The following is a 22,395-nucleotide window of genomic DNA, read 5'->3' on the forward strand; positions in this document are numbered from 1 at the left end:
ACATATATATTTATTGATTCTATAGAAGTAGTTTAAAATCAGTTATACAGTAAGATTGAGATCAAATTTCGCATTAGAAACTTTAGAATATGATACGCATATTCATTTGAAGTGTAACTCACGTGAGCAATTTAACCCTTTAACCCTTGTTTCTTATTCATTCGTGTTAGCATGATGTTACGCGGTGTCCAAATACAAAGACTTCCGACAGGTGTTTATGTGTATGTGAGTGACAAATGTATATATATTTTTGAATGTTTTATATACCGGTACCCTTATGTAGGTAATAACTACATGGAGATGGGTCATAAGGGCTTGTCTGTTGTCCATTTCTATATAGATTGAGATTATCAATGAAAAAAGTTGAACTCAAGTTGTATATGTGAAGGTTTTGCATCATGATTCAACGCACTTAAATTTGTTGGATAGATACGGGGTGTAATCTTTATGAGTATATAGTGGGATCCACTCACCTGTTGACTCCCCAGCTGGACAAATCAAAAAGTGATAGCAAATCAGCAAGTACATGCTTAATTCTGTTGTTTCCTTAGGGAGCGCACTCTCTGGGACCAGTAAACATGTCCTGTTACGTAACAGTCCGGATAAGAAGGCTCTGTACCCCTTCCGTGTAATAGTACTACCGGGGTGTTTACGTACGCGGCCCTCCCGTGAGTTCTCCCTGATATCGCCAAACGGCAGGTGCTCCAAAACCGCCACAAGATTCACTGTTATTGGTTATTCGTCTTCAGTGAGAATTTTTTTCGGTATTTCTGAATGAACTAACCGGTGACACGGTACATATTTTTGCACATTTGATTTTCATTTGATTTTTTTACGGGAATTTGCCATCAATCAACAATGAGTTGTCTCCCCTGGATGTTTGTTGTTCTGTCTGTTTTCAAAGTCACACAATCTCGTAAGTATATTGATATTCATAATGAATACAGAACGTCTAAATGCATAACTTTTACTTTATATGCTTAATACATGTATATTCGCCTTCACTTTGTTTTACAGAGTTACCAAATATGGATTATTGCCCACCGGAAGACCCTAATTGTCACCCCTGGTGTATTGAATACGTCGACAAATGCCGATTGTGTCGATGTAAAAACGGTAAATTAGCTTTTATTTTGAAAATAATTGACTTAATACTCTCATATCTATATTAATTTTAAATGATATTTTTGTAATTCATTGCATATATGTGTGATCTACTGATTAAAGACTTAGTCCTCTTAAGACATGAAATCCGGTTTGAAATTTTGATATTCTCCTAAATGATTTTACTGTTAAACTGTAAAAATCCATTACAAACAATTTAACGATGTGTATGTCTCTTTCTTTCAAACAGACAAACACAGTTCAGGGGGCGGTGGTTTTAATCTGGGCGGATCTAACACGGACGGCAGCGGTTTTGGTGGTGGTGGGAGCACGGATGGGGACTCCTGGTCGTCCCTTGAAAATAAATGGGGATCCAGTGGGGGAGACGTAGGAGGCGCCAAGGGAAATGGGGGCAAAACAAATATAATTATCATAGAAAAGGAGAAGGAACCCCGACCTGGAATGATGTCATTTCCGGGATCGTCTTTCGCGGGGAAATCCCCATTTCAGATGAGTGCTGGTCCAAGGCCAAGCATGATGATGTTTCCTCCGAGAAGAAATTCTATTCCGCCTGGTTGTAAAACAAAAAACGTGCCCCTAGTGAGCCCAGGGGTTCCGAGATATTGCGTCACAGGGTTCATCGTGGATTGTCCCCATGACTGTGTGGTCACGGACGAGTTCGGCTGTAAATCATGTCCATGTGCCCCAGGTATCAGGGTGGTGACTACTCACTAGTGAGAAAACGCGTAAATTATTGAAAATGAAATAAAATAATGTGTGTTTACACCACTACTCTATATTTTACAAAGTCTTTGTAACAATCATATTTCTTTTCCCCTTAAACAGCAACAAAAGCGTGGATGCCTGTGTGTGAAAATGCCCCTGAGGTAAGACCACAGTCCACGTCCCATAACAGCTGTATAGGGACCAAACTGTGTATCATGTCATGTGACGGGGAGGCCAAAATAGGGGAAACCGGGTCCGACGGATGTCAACGGTGCACGTGTATCAAAAAAGGTAAAAGCTTAAATCCTAGATCTAGTTAAATCATATTTCGTAGTAATTTTACTTGTATCTGTAACTCACGTGTATACTTTGTAGAGAAGAATCCTGTTCCCCTGACCGTTACAACGACCCCCAAACCGACGACGAAGTCCGTCTCGGAGTGTACGAAGCTGATAGCGTGCATGATCAGGTGTAAGGACACGGGCTTCGACATAGGGGACACACAGGTAAATCACACCAAGGGCGACCACTGCAGGCTGAGAGAGATTGACTTAAGTTGTTGATGTTTTGGCTTCAAAAAGTTGTAATAAATGGTAATCTATGTACTTTGATAATTATGTCTGTCGTTTTTACTTGTGTACTTGGTGATAAATACTATGAAGATGATAATAACACATAATGTTCAATGTTTTTTTACATTCACAATTCTTGTTCCTTGGTGCTTACTTTATCTTTGGTTACCATTTTAGAAAGATGGATGTCCAAGTTGTCAATGTAAGAAGAAATCTGCAAATAACAGCAATAATAACAGCGATAACAACAACAATAACGGCAAAAACAATAACTTCGGAACTGGGGGCGGAATGCAAACCTGGTCCGTTGGAAGTGGTGGCAGTGGAACGAACACAGGAAGCGGAAGTAGTATTATTAGCAGTAGGTTATTTGTAATTGGGACATTAACTCTGCCTTTATTTATGCTCTCTTGAATTGTATTTTGTATTCAGAATCAAGTAAAACACTTATCCTTTTTTATGATGCTAATTTTATAGATGTTGGCGGACACGGTACTGGTGCCGGTGGCGGATCAAAGTGCGAGTTTCCCTTGTGTATGAATGGCGGGTCCGGAGGGGGTGTGTACACATTCCGTAATATATACAAGATTTCGTAACGTTTTGAAGAATTGTCAAGTTAATTAGTTTCCGTGGCAATAAGGTAGCGAAAGAGGGTTACTTGTTTTCTCTTTACGTAGCTTCATGCATTGTGTGACCCATGTAACACATCTCCAAGAACACAAAGTGTACAAAACACAGAGGATTTGAACCTTTCAGTCCCTTGTCAAACCTATGACAAATGAGCTACATGTGCGGCGGCTGATTAATATTATAGCAATCTTATTAAAATTGGACCTGTAAAACCGCTCCTCTACAATATGCTATAGCCTACAAATAAAGCGTATCTTACAATGTAATATAGTAAACATTATCTTTCTTTTATTGTAGGTAATCCACTGATGTCTTCTTCTGGATCAAGTGGTAATGATCTACAAATAATCTTCCTTTCTTTTATTTCCATATCAATGGGTTCAATTCTAAACGTTTTATTCTCGTTTATAATGTATGATTTACTATATATACTGAATTACTTTTACTCCATGATTAAATTTTCGGAAAGTGTACGTGGCTATTCGAGGTGAAGTGGAACACCATTAATACCTGTAGTAAGTTTGGGTTTTCTGATAATTTATTTCTGAATTTCTCTATAGGGAGTTCCAGTGGTGGGTGTGCAGGCCCATTCTGTGCCAGTATGACAGGGGGAGGTAACGCCTTATTATTCTTAAATTCTTTTTATATAATATGCTACCATTTCATGATTAGTTCTGCAATTCAAAAATTGAATTTTATTTTATTTACAATAAATTATTTTGCATTTCTTGATTAGGTGGATCCGGCGGGATGATGGCGGGAGGGGGCGGTGGTGGCATGATGATGGGCGGGGGTGGTGGCGCAGGGTCAGGCGGGGGCGGGCCGTTCAAGGCGTCACTGAGTTCTGCGGCCTCCGCCAGTGGGGGCATGGGCAGTGCGATGAAGTCTCCATTCATGGCGGCAGCAGGGGCCTCTACCGGAGGCGGCGCAGACGGTAATCCAATGCATGGTCCGATGTTATCTATGGGCAAGTCAGGCTCTCTCTCTCTCTCTCTCTCTCTCTCTCTCTCTCTCTCTCTCTCTCTCTCTCTCTCTCTCTCTCTCTGCGTGAGTATGACACACGCACACACAATTCTTATCGACAGATTATATAAATTTCAGGAGGAACAGACTCGGGTTCTCCAAAGCATCCAGAAGGTATGATTTGTTCTCAGTCATGGCCTTGGGCCTGCAATGAAATAATACACCAAAGTAAAAATAGATCTAATGCTAGATGTTGATTTTTTTTTTACAGTGGAAAAAGTGGCTTACAATACAGAGTGTTTCGGACCTTCGTGTTCTGCGAAAAATGGAAAAAGTATGAAATAGTTTTAGTTTTCTTTCAAACTTCAGACTGAGACATAACACCGATTTCTTTTAAATTAAAGAATGTTACATTGAATACATACTCTATCAACTGCTAGCTAAAACATGAAGAGAATTATACTTGTGTTCATTAAGAATTTCTAGCGTGTTTTAGGTGTGTGCCAAATTTTTAAAATTAATTTGAATCTTCTAAGTATAAACGTTTATGTTTTATATCAGTGCACGGACTGATCGGAAGTTGTATGGACATGGAGAGGTGTATCGCTAACTGTGGGGGGAGCTTTGAGATCGGTCCGTTGGGGTCAGACGGTTGTCAATCATGCACGTGTAATCCAGAGTGACGCCTACACTGACGCTGAAACAGTTCCAAAGATACATCATTCATTCATACATTTATTCATTGACGTTTTATTATTGCTGTCTTTTTTCCTGAAATTTACAGAGAGATGAAAAGATTTCCATAGTTTTACACGTGCAGTGATGTCATATATCACTGAATAAAAAAGTTGAAATGCTTATATATTTTGCAAATTTTTATTAGAAAAAAATGTTGTAAGGCATTTTTGATATTTACTGACAAAATCTTACGTCGACGTCAAATGTATTATGACGTCACGATTGATGTCATGCACGTTGAATGTAGTGCATACATATGGAGAATATTTGCTTTTTTCGTCCTAAATGGGTTGCATCTCCTTCGTCAAGTAACGAAAAGTTAACTCCAAAATCCAGTGAACGGTAAGTCGAATTCCAGTTCATCTTCATACCTTTGGAAATTTCGGCACGATATAATCTGCAGGGTGAACAGATTCGAATAAAGCAACAGTTTAATACACGCCATAGCCGTCCTTATGTACTTTTAAATAGAAAGGTTCAAGGGTATGAGTGTGCCACTATATGTATGGGGAACTTTCTCCCTTTTTCCCATCTTTGTTGTCAATAATTTGATATTAAATTATTTTAAACTACATGTATTGCTAGATAACAATGAAAGTGAAATAACCCATATTCACTGGCATATAAGAATTACGCCGGTCAGTTAGAACTTTCTCTTGATAAAAAAAAAAGAAAATTTAAAGATTTGTCGTGATATCTACGATAAATGATCGATTGTGTATTATACTTTAATCAAGAATATATATTCACCAAGACTCGTGTACAGTTATTATATGAATTAAGTTCAGATTATATTAGGCTTTTTACGATATCTTAAAAATACATGCGCTGCCAATAGACTTCAACGTAAAATTCAAAATGCAATTACTTGGACGTCAATCGCAATTTTGAATTCCTTTTGTGGAGTATTTTTATTTGATTTTAATTAAACATGCTATCACTAAAGATAACGGACCATTCACTATTATTTTATAGGTAATAACATGTCTGTGGTCGTTATTCGCAATGATATTTCAATATTATGGTTACGAAAAGCAGAAATTCTAAATACATAAATCAAGATTTTTCTAAAGGAATTAAATGTTTGTTTTTGATCGAAAAGAACGTTTAGCACATTACATGTGTATATAGTATGAGTTATCTTCCTTTACCACTAGAGGCGCTCTCGTCTAGGAAGCGGTGATTGGTCATGTGATTTTTCGAGGCAAATTTTAAACAAGCACGAAGTAGGCTTCCATTGTTTACGCATTTCGTTTCATATCCACGTAAATACTGTTACTAATGTGATCCTGATTATGAAGCCACAGTAAGTATTTAATGGGATTTTGTTTACGTCATTAGAAAACACGTTAGAATATCAGAATCCTGTAAACCTTTGAATTGCATGGTGTAAACATAGACAAGGAATGACAAAAATTGCTGGAATCTATTTAAACTCCTTGCTCATTTTAAAGGGAATGTAGAATTTCGATTTTATATACACGTACTAGTCTACGGTATATCATTTTAGTTTTTGGCACAGTTCAAAATAAAGCCGGTTGTTTGATTGATTTATTACACCGGATGCCTACTGACATTGTTGTTTTCAATTAACCGGTTAAATACTCAGACTGCAACTATGAAATATGTGCGTGCTAAATTACTGTTTCTAACTTATTTATGATTGATAAGGTAATAAGTATAAGTTTAATTATTGATAGTAATACAATAAACACATGATGCATTGCAATGACTCTTAAATTAACGTATAACCTGCCGTTAGAGGGAATTAGATAGATTATCATTAAGCACAGAGAAATTCACAACACTTGAGTTCCACCTCCGCCCCAGCCGTGGTTTGAACTCATGACTTTTGCTCTGATAACTTCTTTTAAACAAATTCCTTTTCTATGGACAGGTGTATGTCAATTTGAGAGTTATTGCCAAGTTTGTGCTTATTATATGTATATTATATATCTATATTATATATGCAATGTGTATTGCTCCGATCCTCGCAAATTGTTGTTTAACTGTATTCCACCTTAATCTCAAAAGACTGTGTAGTGCTTGCCAATGGCCAGCTCGCTAGTTTTTATCTTGCCTGAATAGTAGAGTGGTTAGCAAGCTGGTCTCTCTTTGCTAGAAGAGTGGGTTCCGAAGGTTGTGAGTTCAAACCCCAGCCAGGGCAGGGTTTAGCTCCAATATTGGCAATAAGGTGAATTTCTCTGCACTTTATATTAATGATATATAGACATGGCTGAAAAGAGATATGAATGTTAAGACCTAGCTACATATAGGTGGTAAGAGAAACTCTTTTAGTTATCAGAAAGTATGAACAAGATCATACAGATAACCCTGACACAAAAATGTTTACACTTAAATACATAAGTTCACATACGTGATACTAGCTGTTGTATGAAAATCAAGATTTTTTTCAATTTATATGGTATATATTATTAAGCATATTCTATTTTGTCTCATTTTTTAAAGGAGAGGTAAAAATTCTAAAAAGAAGGGAGAAGTAGACCCAGTTGAGGTTAGTACTGAGTCTTGCAAATTAGCCATTGTAATGTAAGGATGAAAAGCCTGAAGAAAAAAGCTGCCCATGCAGGGAATTCATAAATTCACATTTGAAATATAAAAACTCATTCTACTAATTTTCCAAAGGTAGTATGTACTGTTAATCAATGGGTTTTTTTTAACTTGTCTCAAAATTTTGTGTATAGATTTGTAACCTTTTTTTTGGCAATTTTGTGATTTTCTAAGTTTCTCTCAGCAATATCATTTTTTGCGTATTAAATTTTCTTGAGTGAGAATGATAGTGAAAAAAGCAAAAATTTCATTATTGCAAAAAGGACTGATAATGCAGTATACTGGAAAGAATCTGGGCTGATGTAAGATATTTTGTGATTTGTAAAGGTTTACTGTCGTGTTCGTCCACTTGACAACCCCGATGACAACTGCTGTGTGAAGCCCCTGAGTACCACCGTGGTCCAGCTTATCCCTCCAGAGGTAAGAGACCAGCATGGCCTACATGTTAGCTATATATCTATAGCACCAACCTAACATAAAGATATATGTAGGTCAGCATAGATCAATTTATACATCATTGACTTGTTACACTAGCATCACTCAATTGTCATTTTACTCCATGCTAACGTGGGTAATTAAATGAAATATTCTGTGTTTCTGATGACGCTCTTATTTTCAAGAAGGATAGTACATGTATAACTATTTAAGCAAATGCTAAATTGAATAAGATTGGATTATGTTTGATTTGGTGCATTTCTATTTCCAATAGAACTCTTTGGCAGTGGCAAGAAATGGACAGATTAAAGAGGTATGTATATAATTACTGGATTGTCACCTCACACACACAAGGGGATGAGTGTACAACAAGTCGGGCACTAATTCATTGTTCTACAGTTGATCATTTAGTTGAAAGCAAAAGTGACCCCAAAAAATAGTCTCTCTAATTTTGCATCCATGCTAAGCAACACAAATTATTATTTACATATCTTAATTATGTCTCCCCTTTCAAAGGGGAGACATATTGTTTTTGTCGACTTTCTTATTCTTCTTATTCTTCTTCTTCTTCTTCTTATTCTTCTTCATCCAAATTTGTCCATGCCGTAACTTAAATACCCTTTGACATTAAGACTTCAAACTTAGAACATAGGTAGATGGTATTGAGAAGGAGTGCACGCCACCAAAAGTTTTGACCTTGACCTATTTTGTTCTTCAAGGTCAAGCTTTTCATAAAAAATACTGTCTGGACCATAACACAAGACTCCTTTAACATACAGACTTTAAACTTGTATCATAGATAGATGGTATATAACCTAGTTGTACCTGACCAAAATTTTTGACCTTGACCTAGAATTTTTATTTCAAGGTCAAATTAGAAAAAACTTCCTTGTTCAACTCCTGAATATACTTTGACAGAAGGACTTCAAACTTTAAACAAAGAACAATAATAATTCACTTAGGTGTACTATTGAATAATATTTGACCTTGACCTTGTTTTACTCAAGGTCAAATTAAAAAAAGAAAGAAAAAAATAATAAAATTTTGTCTGGGTCATAACTTTATTACCTTTTGACATTAAGACTTCAAACTTTGAACATAGGTAGATGGTCTTGAGAAGGAGTGCACGCCAACAACAGTTTTGACCTTGACCTATTTTGTTCTTCAAGGTCAAGCTTTTCATGAAAAATATTGTCCGGGCCATAAGACAAGACTCCTTTAACATACAGACTTTTAACTTGTATCATGGATAGATGGTATATAACCTGGTTTAACCTTACCAAAATTTTTGACCTTGACCTAGAATTTTTATTTCAAGGTCATATTAGAAAAAACTTCCTTGTTCAACTCCTGAATATACTTTGACAGAAGGACTTCAAACTTTAATAAAGAACAATAATAATACACTTAGGTGTACTATTGATTTATATGACCTTGACCATGTTTTACCCAAGGTCAAATTAAGAAAAAGATAATAAAATGTTATCTGGGTCTAGGTAATATATAGCTGACATCATTCTTTTTCAATTGTTAAATTTGCCCCATATTACAATCCTTTGGGAGAAGGGGAGACATGTGTTTTTTTTGTTAAAAAAACAATACCCACTAGTTGTCATAGCTTTCATCAATTTTCAAGTTTGAAAAAAAAACTTTGTTAATTTTGAGTTGATATCATCGGTATAAATGTTACAGCTCCTTGTAGTTCTGTAGTTAAGAAGTTTTAATGACTACTCTGTCTTTACAGTACCAGTTCACGTTCCAGTACGTGTTTGACGAGTACACATCCCAGAAGGCCGTGTTTGACTACGTGGCCTGTCCCCTAGTGGACGATCTTCTCCGCGGCAAAAATGGTAAAAACACAACTTGTTTACATTTGTTATAGCATTGCTTACTATTAAAATATATGAACTAATTTTCTTTTTGTATCAATAACTAAAATATCAAAGCACTGTAAACAACTACTGTCTGGACATTTTCCTGCTATTACATGCACTAGTATTAAATAAATGAATTCACAGGGGTAAAACCAATAAATATTTTGCATTGAGCTTTGAAGTAAAAGGTTTAACTACTAGCATTCCTGAGAGGGTTTGTTGTGTTATAGGCTTGCTGTTTACCTATGGAATCACCTCCTCCGGTAAGACCTACACAATGACCGGGTCCCCCAAGGACCAGGGAGTCCTCCCACGATGTCTGGATGTCTTGTTCAACAGTATCAGTGGAGTCCAGGCCAAGAAATATGTATGTCATTGTTGTTAACCAATGATAGTTTACAAATGATGGTTATTTTTATATAACTGTTGTCTTATATTAAAATCTTAACGTTCTCTTTTGCTTTAAATGTGAAGATTTTTTGGGGTTTTTTTGCAGGTGTTTAAGTCAGATAAGATGAATGGCTTTGAGGTGCAGTCTGAGGCTGATGCTATGATGGAGAGACAAAAGCGAGACATAATGCCAGGAATCACCGCACCTAAAACCCCCACCACACACAGGAGGTAGGTCTCAGTGCTACAATCACCACACCTCAAACCCACACCACACACAGGAGGTAGGTCTCAGTGCTACAATCACCACACCTCAAACCCTCACCACACACAGAAGGTAGGTCTCAGTGCTACAATCACCACACCTAAAACCCCCACCACACACAGGAGATAGGTCTCAGTGCTACAATCACCACACCTAAAACCCCCACCACACACAGGAGGTAGGTCTCAGTGCTACACAGGAGATAGGTCTCAGTGTTAGAATCACCACACCTAAAACCCCCACCACACACAGGAGGTAGGTCTCAGTGTTAGAATCATTACCTCCATAGACACCACTTGTCACAAAGCAATTGTAAATAACAGCTTAAAATATTCACTGCGTTAGATGACCGGTTATGTTGACTGACCATACAAGGTCTTGGTCACAAGACACTCTGGCTGCATTTAAAGTTGCAAGAACTCTTCACTAAATCTCCTAGAGGATAAGCCATACTGATTCTACTATTTTGATTACCATATTTAACTTCGTGCCATTGTGTGTTGTTTACAGAGGTAACTTTGGAGATCAGGAGAGGATCAGTGACCCGACCATCCTGAGCAGTGTTGACGATGACAACCAGTATGCCGTGTTTGTCTCCTACATAGAGATCTACAACAACTACGTGTACGACCTGCTGGAGGAACTACCCTACGACCCGATTACTGGCTACAAGTAAGTACCCTACGACCCGATTACTGGCTATGAGTAAGTACCCAATTGACCCAATTTCTGGCTAAAAACAAAGCTTTAATTTGTGTTTCCAAATTTTCAGTTTTTTAAAAGCCAACAAACTTAAATCATTTAATATTTACAATAGGTGTTAAAAACAGCAATTGCATATGTTGTTTTTAACAAATTAAGCCTTGGAATTTTTGTGCTCCTGATTTGGGGAGATTCTTGTCAATTCTTTCTAGCCCCATCTCTTCATATAAAAGATTTCACATCATAATTGCCAGATATTGAAACAGGTTACTTATCTGAATCCCAAATTAGAGATAGATTAAATGTTTTATTTTGTGTTCCTTGATCCTGGTTGTTGCTGTGTTTTAAATATATGAGTGTATGATTGATATGCAGGCCGCCCCAGACCAAGATTCTGAGGACGGACTCCAGTGACTGTATGTACGTGATGAACTGTGTGGAGGTGGAGATCACCAGTCCAGAGGAGGCCTTCGAGGTCCTGTTCAAAGGTAAAACACCGAACCTCCTCATCCACCAAAAATTAACCTGGGAGTTTGACTTTGACACCCAGTCAAAACACCAGAACATCAACATTTTTTTAATTTATTTGATAAGAAAAAACAAATCGATGATATACACTGTTTATACTATATTTTATTTCACCTATTTAAAAAAAAAACTCATTATGGGTAAAGTATGTATGAGAGTATACATGCATTATTATTTTTTTCTTCAACACAAGGTAAACCTGTGGTTTTATGGTGACCTTTTATAGAATTGTTCATTTCTGAAAAATGAATAAAAATTTTAAAATTGCAGGTCAGAAAAGACGTAAAGTGGCCCACACTGCCCTGAATGCTGAGTCTAGTCGGAGTCACAGTATCTTCAACATTCGCCTTGTGCAGGCTCCTCTAGATCCCCGGGGGGAGGAGGTGCTACAGGTAATCTTACAACATTGTTACACACATGGGGAACTAGTCCATGCAAAACCATCACATCTAACTTCCCAGAATGATAAGCACAATTGACTTCTTGCATATGAACAGTCATCAACTATTTATAGATCGAAGGAATTAATTTTTCAAATTCAACGTGCATGAAAAAATTGGTAATTTTGTGTGGTCTTGAAAGGTTTTTTATTTGCCAATAAACTTTCCATTACAAACAATGGTAATTAAATTAAGTTAATCTATTTAAAAAGTATATCAAAAATGCTGTACATGTTATTTGTATCAGTCGTTATACAGTGTTGCATTTATTGATGATGATTTATTGACAGGACCCTGACAAGATCTGTGTCAGTCAGCTGTCTTTGGTGGACTTGGCGGGCAGTGAGAGGACCCACAGGACAAAGAATGCCGGGGACCGTCTCAAAGAGGCTGGTCAGTGAATACTGAGTTAATTGGATGTCTGGAGAAAGACTCAATTTTTGCAACTTATCACATTGTAATATTAGTATAAAACTATTATCATTTTATTGGTCTTATAAGCAGAAGAATGTCATGCTCTGGTGATGGCTTTAAGAAATCTGAATAAAAATTGGAATGAATAAAAATTGACAGATTTTTGAAGTTTCACATACTGGTCTCATCAAATTTATAATGACATGTGTATAAGAGGAACATTGTAAATTCTGATGACATTATAAATGGAATTCTTTGTACAGGTAACATCAACCAATCCCTGATGGCCCTCAGGAACTGTATCGAAATTCTTCGAGACAACCAGAAAAACAGCTCTAACAAGGTTTGTAAATATTGATCATCTGATATAAAAACATACCATTCAAACAGATTTTAACATGATTGGTCATAAAATGGTGAAATGTAGGTGCATAACTAGTATTTTAATCTGACTTTGAAAGCTTGATCTTGTGTTGTGGGTTATTGTGTTGTGTGTTGTACATAGAGGTGATTGATTTTACAGATGGTGCCCTACAGAGACTCCAAACTGACTCATCTGTTTAAAAACTACTTTGATGGAGAGGGCAAAGTGCGGATGATTGTGTGTGTCAATCCCAAAGGGGACGAGTTTGATGAGACAATAGTAAGTAACCCTATATATATAAATGGTATTCAGGTTTATGAATAACAAACTTTATTAGGCCCCCCAGTCTGTCTGTCTATTAATCATTTCTTGTCTGTAGCGATATTTTCTCCCCACTTGGCCCTATCTGGCTAACACGTCTGCTATGGCTGCTGATCACTAACACAAATTAATTTTTCTTTCAGCACGTGATGAAGTTTGCGGAGTTATCTCAGGAAGTGCTCATTGCTAGACAACAACAGGTCCGATTCGACATCGGGCTCACGCCAGGACGCCGTAAAATGAATTACAAGGAAAAGTTTAAATCAGGTGACTTTACTGAAATGACCTCTTCACAGTCTATAGTGTGTTAAAAACAATGTTAAATACTTATTTAAAATAACAGCTTTTACTGTCAGTACTTTATCATCATGTCTATAGAACAAGTACATTTTTATATGTCTAATCTTATGTACCGGTACATGTAAGTGTCCTTGACAATGAAAATTAGCAGAAAAAGTTTCTACTCTAATTATTGTTGGATAAAATTTTAATCTTTCTCAAATTTGAATCGGTTGCCCCGATTATCAGGCTCAAATTGTGACAAGGTTTTTTTTTAATGGAGATGATATGCAGTATGAGTTAGTAGTATAAATGTCACTGGTGTTACAGAGGATGACCTGTGTACAGCTCCCAAAGTCCCAGCCTTTGATTTCTCTCTTGGCCCAGGATTTCCCCCCTTTGAAGTAAGCAAAAATAGACTTAAAAGGTTCCGTAAGAAGACTGCTAAACAATTGTACAGCCAACTTTGTTAATCTTAATACTTTTTGTAAAGCTATATTTTTATCTGTGTTGCTATCTTTTTTCAACCCTCAGGATTTGACTTGTCTAATAGCTTTGATGCTTTTGTAATATTCACAGTTGCTGCGGTCCAGTGATGACATAGTTCTCCCCCAATTAGAGAAATTCCTAGTAGAACGCCAAAAACGGCGCGAGGCCCTACAGCTGGATCTGGACAGACAGAGTCAGTAACAGTGAATGTGTATTACAGGGTGGCAGTCAGCTTCAATAAGGCCACGTAGAATTAATTTTTAGATTATCATCCCCGCTGCTCTGAAAATGGCCCACCCCAATGCATTTTATTTTATTTTGAAGAAAAAAAATTGTGAGGAAAAAAAAATCTAAGTATTAATTTTATGTGGCCTAATGTTGTCGGAAAAATACAAAGATATGATGAAATTAAATGCCAACAAAATTTTATTAATATTTGGTTGAAAAACAAGGAAATTTTAACCCAACGAAAATATGTGATTCTACAGTAAACGTTGATGGTTAACTCTTCTGTAGATAAAACTGTATTCAGTTTGAAACACCATGATAAAACAGTGTGATTAGTGAATTTTGAGAAGTTATATTTTGGATGATCTATGAAATGCCTTTATTATTTATTTCACTTAAGAGAAACAAGTATTTTTGTAGCTGTTAAGTTCTTACACCTACCCACACAGTTTATTTAGTGTTATGTTGTTGTTCCCCTGTAGATGATGAGTTTCGGGCTCAGTTGGTCGAGTTCGAAAGGAACTACGAGCAGGCAATCGTCCAGAATGATGAGCTCCAGCAGCGCGTGGAGAAGTCCGAGTCCTACGTACAGAAACTGGAGAGCCGGATCAGATCCCTGGAGCGACGCATGGAGGAGAACTCCCGCAACTACAAGGAGTCTGAGAAACAGAAGAGGGAGTTAGAGGCCATGGTATGTACATGTTATCCTCCCCCGTATCAGTTAGAGGCCATGGTATGTACATGTTATCCTCCCCCTGTATCAGTTAGAGGCCATGGTATGTACACGTTATCCTCCGCCTGTATCAGCTAGAGGCCGTGGTATGTACACGTTATCCTCCCCCTGTATCAGTTAGAGGCCGTGGTATGTACATGTTATCCTCCCCCTGTATCAGCTAGAGGCCATGGTATGTACATGTTATCCTCCCCCTGTATCAGCTAGAGGCCATGGTATGTACATGTTATCCTCCCCCTGTATCAGTTAGAGGCCATGGTATGTACATGTTATCCTCCCCCTGTATCAGTTAAAGGCCATGGTATGTACACGTTATCCTCCCCCTGTATCAGTTAGAGGCCATGGTATGTACACGTTATCCTCCCCCTGTATCAGTTAGAGGCCGTGGTATGTACATGTTATCCTCCCCCTGTATCAGTTAGAGGCCGTGGTATGTACACGTTATCCTCCCCCTGTATCAGTTAGAGGCCGTGGTATGTACACGTTATCCTCCCCCTGTATCAGCTAGAGGCCGTGGTATGTACACATTATCCTCCCCCTGTACCAGTTAGAGGCCATGGTATGTACACGTTATCCTCCCCCTGTGTCAGTTAGAGGCCATGGTATGTACATGTTATCCTCCCCCTGTATCAGTTAGAGGCCATGGTATGTACACGTTATCCTCCCCCTGTATCAGTTAGAGGCCATGGTATGTACACGTTATCCTCCCCCTGTATCAGTTAGAGGCCGTGGTATGTACATGTTATCCTCCCCCTGTATCAGTTAGAGGCCGTGGTATGTACACGTTATCCTCCCCCTGTATCAGTTAGAGGCCGTGGTATGTACACGTTATCCTCCCCCTGTATCAGCTAGAGGCCGTGGTATGTACACATTATCCTCCCCCTGTACCAGTTAGAGGCCATGGTATGTACACGTTATCCTCCCCCTGTGTCAGTTAGAGGCCATGGTATGTACATGTTATCCTCCCCCTGTATCAGTTAGAGGCCATGGTATGTACATGTTATCCTCCCCCTGTATCAGTTAGAGGCCATGGTATGTACACGTTATCCTTCCATTGTATCAGTGATTCTTTCTTTGTCAATTGTTCTCTAGTTGTGTAGTCCAAGAATTTTGATGTTAAAACAATGATTTAATTTTTAGAATAGTTTTAAGCTTTCATTTTTTTATAAACCTCAAATATTTTGTAACCCTGAAATATGCTCTTTAAGGAATTTTCAATTAACATCACTTCATATCTGCTAAGGTGGAAATAATAATTTTACGCATGAAAGTAAAAATCTTTACAATATTTATTTAAGGTTTTGAGTATAAATTATGATATAAAGGTAGAAAACAGACATACTTTTTAATATCTAATACCATTTAATAAATCATTTCTTTAGATTCAAGACAAAGAGGTGAAGATTCGTCAGGAGAAATCTGAGAAGGAGAGATTGAGGAACGACTTCAAAACTCGCCTAGACATGAACAACCAGCACTGGGAGAGAAATCTGGTGTGTAGCCATATGTCTCCTGTATAATGTATACATGTACTTGCTCCAACGTCCTATTAATATTGAAAATCTATTATGAGTTGAAGGTCTCTCTAATAGTGTGATGTACTGTCATATAATTTTATTTTTGCAGAGAAGTATATTTAAAAAGATTTACCGCCTCTTTTGGTCTCTATTAAGTTATAATCCTTCAGTTTTGAGTTTGGACCAGTGTTGATTTTCTCCCTTTTTTCAAAGGAAAAAGAGAGACAGAAAATTGAACAGGATTATGGTGGTCAAATCTGGGAGAAACAACACAAACTGAACATGCTCAGAAATATTGTGAATGAGGGAGACAGTGATGCCATGCCCGCCCCCCAGGAGACCTTCAGAACTCCCGCACCCAAAACCAGGACCCACACAACCCCTGGCAAGCTTCTGTCTGCCCGCTCAGAGAACGACATGAGGAAGATTGGTAACACCCCCACGCCACGAAGTAGAACCGCCACCACCGGGACCAGTCTGAGCGCCGCACGGGCAAACCTCAAACCCACACCACGATCTACCTCCAACTCCAACACCCCCAAACCTGTAAGTGGACCAAGCCTTATCATGAGCAAGTACAACAGCTTCATTATATTACATGTTTGAAATGATCATAATTATGTTTACACAACATTTGTAATTTCAGACACCTGCGTATAACCCTCGACACAGACGGTCAAGGTCCTCTAACGCCGAGATCTGGCTGGACCATCGCCCCCAGGGAAATGTGGAACTAGGTCAGTGATGTCAGACTATGTGTAGCATGACACCAAATGCATAGCAGTGATTGAGAATATGTAGTAGTCCTCTAATACTTAGTTCTGTCTTTTTTCTGATGAGAATTAATATGTTTATACTCTTTCTGTCCTTTCCTATCTTCAGTAATCGGTGAGTTATATGTGTTTGCTTTGTTCATTCTTTCTTGTTAGCACCTGTTTTTACTGACAATTACTGTGTATGTGAACAGCTTTTCTTTGTTTAAGGTAGCTCACGGGTTTACTGTTTGTGAGAAAACCTACCCTAAAAATTTGTTCGCGTGATCCATAGGTTTCAAATTTATTTGGTGCAAAGTTTTTAAAGATTTCACATATCTACTGAAATTACAGTACCTTAGTGCAATGTCATCATTTTCTTGCATCTGAGAAGCAAAACACAAAAATGTATTGATTAACTAAACTACCTGATTAAGACATATCTGAACATGCAAATACTCATTAGATGTTACTGTGAATTTTAAAGTTGATATCAAATGCAAAAATGAAATAAATGTAACATTGCAAAGAGAGGAAATATTACTTTTTTGAAAATCAATGCAGAAATAATTGTTTCAAAACTATTGACATAATAAGTTTGTAGTCGTATTCCTTAATTAGCTTAAAGAATTTTAATAGTTAGAGTGGTAGCTGAAAATACAGAAGTTTTATTATTAAAGAATCAAAGTTAATGCATGTCATTTTAATTCATTTACCGTACTTTCCTAAATATGATTTTAAATAAAGCAGTTTCAATTGACACTCATACTTCAGGGAACAAAATTTGATCATATATGTCATGTCTTAAAAATTTTAGCACTATAACTAAATATTTGTCTTTACTGCATTAGAGCTTTCTGAAAATTTCATTTTATACTAATAAAAATCATTGGTAATTTTTTAAAAATTGTATGATTTTGCTAAGACAATTAACTTTCTAAGTTGATTCCTATTGTGACGTCAACAAACCCACGAGCTACCTTAAAGTTAAACGTTTACATGTATATATCCAGGATTAAGTGTTCTGTTCACCATTCAAGATGTAGACTGCATGAGCATCAAGGAATTCATTTATTTTATCCAGATTTTTTTTTAATATTAAAATTTTGAATGTATATTGTAGTAAAAGAAGGATACTCAAAACTTGTGACAATAATTATTGTGTTGTTTTTTAATTGCTTTGTACTGGGTAATGATGAAACTGTTAATTTCTTCTTAAAACAAAAAAATCCTTAAGATTGCCTTCTAAAGAGTTAAGTGCTTCAGATATGGAATAAATGGGTGTATTATTGGTAGTGTGTATATTTACAGATACGGTTCTTCAGCCAAAAATAAAAAAGAAGAAATCGGTGTCCAAGCTAGAGGTGAAGGACACAAAGGAGGCCTCCAAGTACATGCTGACCCACCAAGATATGGACTCAGAGGACAACCTGACCACCAAGATATACAAGGTAGGGGGCACCACCAAAATATACATACACCACCAAGATATACTAGGTAGGGAGGCACCACCAAAATATACATACACCACCAAGATATACAAGGTAGGGCGCACCACCAAAATATACATACACCACCAAGATATACTAGGTAGGGAGGCACCACCAAAATATACATACATCACCAAGATATACAAGGTAGGGGACACCACCAAAATATTTCATACCTATTTACTGGGTATGAGGACAATAGCAAGTTTATTGTCCCATGAAACGGCAACTATTTTGCAAGGCAACCTCGCATGCCAGAGATCACTTTAATTGTCCGAGATGCAATTTTTCTTTGATGGTAAACAAATAAGAGTTATTGAACATTGTTTAAAGTTGACTCGGATTACACCAGAGGTGTTCCAAGTTTAAAAACAAGGGAAATCGAATGCAACTGTTGAATAGTTTCGATGACTATTCACCATGGGCAGATAGTTCGGAAACTATTTCACGGTTAGATAGAATTAGCATGTTTATTCGTTGTAATACAAGATAGAAACTATTCACAGACGTAAATAATCACAAACTAAGATATGCTAGGTGGGGAGACACCACCAAGATATACTAGGTAGGGAGGCACCATGAGATATATACCACAAAATATACACCACAGGCCTTGCCTTCATTTACTTTCTTTAAGTCCAAGTATTGACCTCAAATTTATGCACTTCTCATACTAGTATATGGATTTGAGTGTAGAGCAGAGTTGAGTAGTTTGAAAACTTTGATGATGGCGGGGCCAAGATATACTAGGTAGGGCTGCTGCACCAAATGTGCATTACCAAATATAAAAGGTATTGCCACACCACAATAACTGTGACTATAGTGTGTTCTACTTCAACTGTAAAATAGACATTTTGGTTTTTCTAATAACATTTGATCACACAAAATAATTTCTTATATAATTGGTAATAAGTATTCCTTTTATTACTTTTTTCTGATAATCTATTTAAAAAACTGGTAAGAATAGAACTGAGTTTTAAGGTAGCATTGATCTGTATATTGGTACAAGATGTCTGTATATTGGTACAAGATGTATTGTTTGTTTACAGGGTGAGTGTCTGCCCACGGCTGGCGGAGGTACTGCGGTGGTGTTCAACGATGTGGAGACACTGACCCAGACGTCCCCGGGGAGCAGGAAGAGGCGCAGCTCCTGTCCCCAGCCCCAGGACTTTGAGGGAGACTGGACAGACGTAGAGGACCGCTGTAACGTCGGCATCGAGGGGCACGGCAACGCCAGGAAGTAAGTGCTCGGTCTCTCTGTCTCTCCTTTGTCTTCAGTCCTAAGTCTTATAGGTTTTACAGTATATTCTTGTTGACACCTACTTTTAAATTGAATAAAAGGAATGTTTTCCCATTAAAGTCATTTATTTAGAAAATTTCATCTGGATTTCATTAATTTTGACTTTTTTTTGTAGACGAAGCAAGCCACTTCCTGGGACGAGAGTGTAGTGTCTGTGTTTCCTGTGATTTAGATGTTTACTCTATGCTTACCTCCAAACTGTCAACAATATATAGACCAAGCAACGCTGGCACAGGGTTTTATTTACTGGCACATCATACCATGTTTTATTTTTCTTTCTTGCACACATACAAATGTATTTTCCTTTTATACCTGTTCGTCACTGAAGATGTTTCTTGTAGTATATGTATGCTGTAAAACTTGGGAAATATCTCTCTTGCAGTAATTGTTCTACTTAAACAGCCCAGTATTAACTCCTTATTTGACGTTTCACCCGGTACAATATACAGTCAGACCCTTTCCTCTACGTAAACAAAATAATCCTGGTCATGATTTGTGATACAATTTCAATCTTTGTGATGGCATCAGAATTAAATTCATGTCCGACGCAAAGCAGATTCAAGTTTGTAAATATCTGATGTATATAATTATTTGATGTGTAGGACTTGTGGATTTCTCCGTCTTTCCTGAGAATGTTTGACCTGTTTAGTGTCTCCTGTTGGTCACAAACTGTATAGTTCTGTAGAATGATGTGATACACACATACTTTGTACATGTAGGTCGAATACAATTTCTTTTCTTTTTTATGAATTGTCTTTTGTTTTTCTATTTTGTTTTTCTTCTTTCTCATATAATTTCTATCATATGTTTTTAATGTCACAATTCTGTATTTTTTTGTCCGAACAAACCTTTTTATAAGTTAAATGAAATATTTATGTATACACGAAATAAAAAATTTAAATAAATGATTATATTTGTTTTAACTTATAACTGTAAGGATCTAACACTGAAATATAATTCCACTCCAAGAAGAAAACAGTGGCTACAATATGAACGCAAGCCAGTTTGATTGCCCAATTGATCTTTGTGGCCTTTAAGGGGGGTGGATAGGAGAGATCCAAATTTGACGTTTAATTTTTTGCCGAAGATAGATTTTATTTGTTAAACAGTTCGAAGAATTTTCAAGTTTATAGTGTAACTCATCATTGTCATGCGGGTCACAGAAAGGCTACTGAATCACGTCTAGTAGTTAGGTTCCTTGTCGGCTTCATGTGTACGTTATGTCATATTCACCTTCCTGCCGATGACGTTTGGGTGAAATGGACGGAAAAAATATTTTAAAATTCTACTGCGGCACGCTTTAACATTACAATGGCCACCCATCTTCTCTTGAATCCGCTGCCCTAGTCTAATTTTAGCCAAACATTGATCATTAGGTACACGTTATCATGTTAAAATAAGCCGTGCCTCTCCTGATCCAAATATACATGTATACGGAAAAGCGATCCTCCGTATTTTAACATTAAGAGCTATACAACTTGTTCATGATTAGATATCAGAGAATTCTGTTCGTTATACGCTTTTACGCTAAAATATTATCTCATGAAGAACGTGGGGGAATAAGCCGAGGCATAAACCCAGTTAAATCCATTTGAAAAACCCATAATTTTTTTCTCTTGCAAATATCACTTTTGTTACATTTATTAGGATATGTAATTATTTGCTTTCAGTGTTGCCAAAACCTTCAAAAATTGACCTCAAATTTAAATGATAAGGTATTCGATGTATAACGACCACATTCTATACCTTATAAATGAATGGTCCAATATTCTTAATCATGATATCATTTTGAAGGTGTTATCAAATAAAAATACTCCACCAAAGGAATTTTCAAAATTTTGATTATGGTCCAACTAATTACAACTTGAATTTTGCATTGAAGTCTATGGGCAATGTATGTTTTATCAAAATATTGTAAAAAGTAACTTAAAATTCCTAAAACTCTTTTGGTCAATACATACTTAAACTTTTTCTTTATTTAAATATGAAATAAAATGAATCATTTACCGCAGATCTAGATATTTTGACGAAATAAAAAATTTCTTTTTTTCATCATGGGGAGATAACTCATTAAAAAAAATTCAAAGTGCGAAATGACCAGCTCCTTATATGTTGTCTGTCATGTGAATTAGGTTCATTTCACTTTCATAGTTATCTAGCAATACATATTTAACTAGTTTAAAATGATTCAAAATTGTTCAATATCCCTTCATTATACATTGAATACCTTAAGACATCAAAATATGTATATGCTAATTGAGCAACAAAATGCTAATGGAATCGGATGTTTAGACTATAGTTTATTTTGTTATACTTTCATGTTAAATACTGAAATCTGATTGGTTTAGACGCAGTTCATAATCTGTTCTATTACTCTCAGCGTCAGCAACGCACTTAGCAACGGGTAACATTAAAACATGTTACATGCGCGAAAATTATGCGCGTACGGTTCGCTGTAGAATTCACGTTATTCCCATGTAAAAGCAGTAAAATTTTCTTAAAAATTAAGACATTCAGTATAACAAAATAAATAGTGCCTGTTTGGGAGGATAACAGTTGAAATTGACACC

General features: G+C 36.9%; 2 protein-coding genes across 3 annotated transcripts; both read left to right on the forward strand.

Annotated features, from left to right (window-relative positions):
- The first annotated feature begins 575 nt into the window (after positions 1 to 575).
- LOC128172877 (uncharacterized) lies at positions 576 to 4,848 on the forward strand. Of its 2 annotated transcripts, none has more exons than XM_052838589.1 (13): positions 576 to 916; positions 1,018 to 1,116; positions 1,355 to 1,813; positions 1,951 to 2,121; positions 2,206 to 2,336; positions 2,580 to 2,763; positions 2,880 to 2,960; positions 3,330 to 3,362; positions 3,593 to 3,646; positions 3,769 to 3,966; positions 4,134 to 4,169; positions 4,267 to 4,329; positions 4,557 to 4,848. In XM_052838589.1, exons 1-13 carry the CDS (start codon positions 859 to 861, stop codon positions 4,676 to 4,678), a joined length of 1,689 nt encoding a protein of 562 aa, XP_052694549.1. In that variant the 5' UTR covers positions 576 to 858; the 3' UTR covers positions 4,679 to 4,848. The 2 variants fall into 2 exon arrangements, with proteins under 2 accessions (XP_052694549.1, XP_052694548.1); XM_052838588.1 differs by having other exon boundaries at positions 589 to 916; positions 3,769 to 3,999.
- A 1,066-nt stretch (positions 4,849 to 5,914) lies between these two features.
- LOC128172578 (kinesin-like protein KIF23) lies at positions 5,915 to 20,724 on the forward strand. The gene is made up of 23 exons (XM_052838360.1): positions 5,915 to 6,039; positions 7,203 to 7,248; positions 7,632 to 7,724; positions 8,014 to 8,052; positions 9,484 to 9,589; positions 9,844 to 9,980; positions 10,110 to 10,234; positions 10,779 to 10,940; positions 11,346 to 11,458; positions 11,769 to 11,890; positions 12,229 to 12,331; positions 12,616 to 12,695; positions 12,876 to 12,995; positions 13,181 to 13,304; positions 13,647 to 13,720; positions 13,896 to 13,998; positions 14,516 to 14,724; positions 16,149 to 16,259; positions 16,497 to 16,829; positions 16,930 to 17,020; positions 18,347 to 18,486; positions 19,575 to 19,765; positions 19,941 to 20,724. The coding sequence occupies exons 1-23, from the start codon at positions 6,029 to 6,031 to the stop codon at positions 19,972 to 19,974; spliced, it is 2,667 nt and encodes an 888-aa protein (XP_052694320.1). The 5' UTR covers positions 5,915 to 6,028; the 3' UTR covers positions 19,975 to 20,724.
- The last annotated feature ends 1,671 nt before the right edge of the window (positions 20,725 to 22,395 follow it).

Source organism: Crassostrea angulata, chromosome 2 (assembly GCF_025612915.1).
Source record: "Crassostrea angulata isolate pt1a10 chromosome 2, ASM2561291v2, whole genome shotgun sequence".
In the NCBI taxonomy this organism is placed as follows: domain Eukaryota; kingdom Metazoa; phylum Mollusca; class Bivalvia; order Ostreida; family Ostreidae; genus Magallana; species Magallana angulata.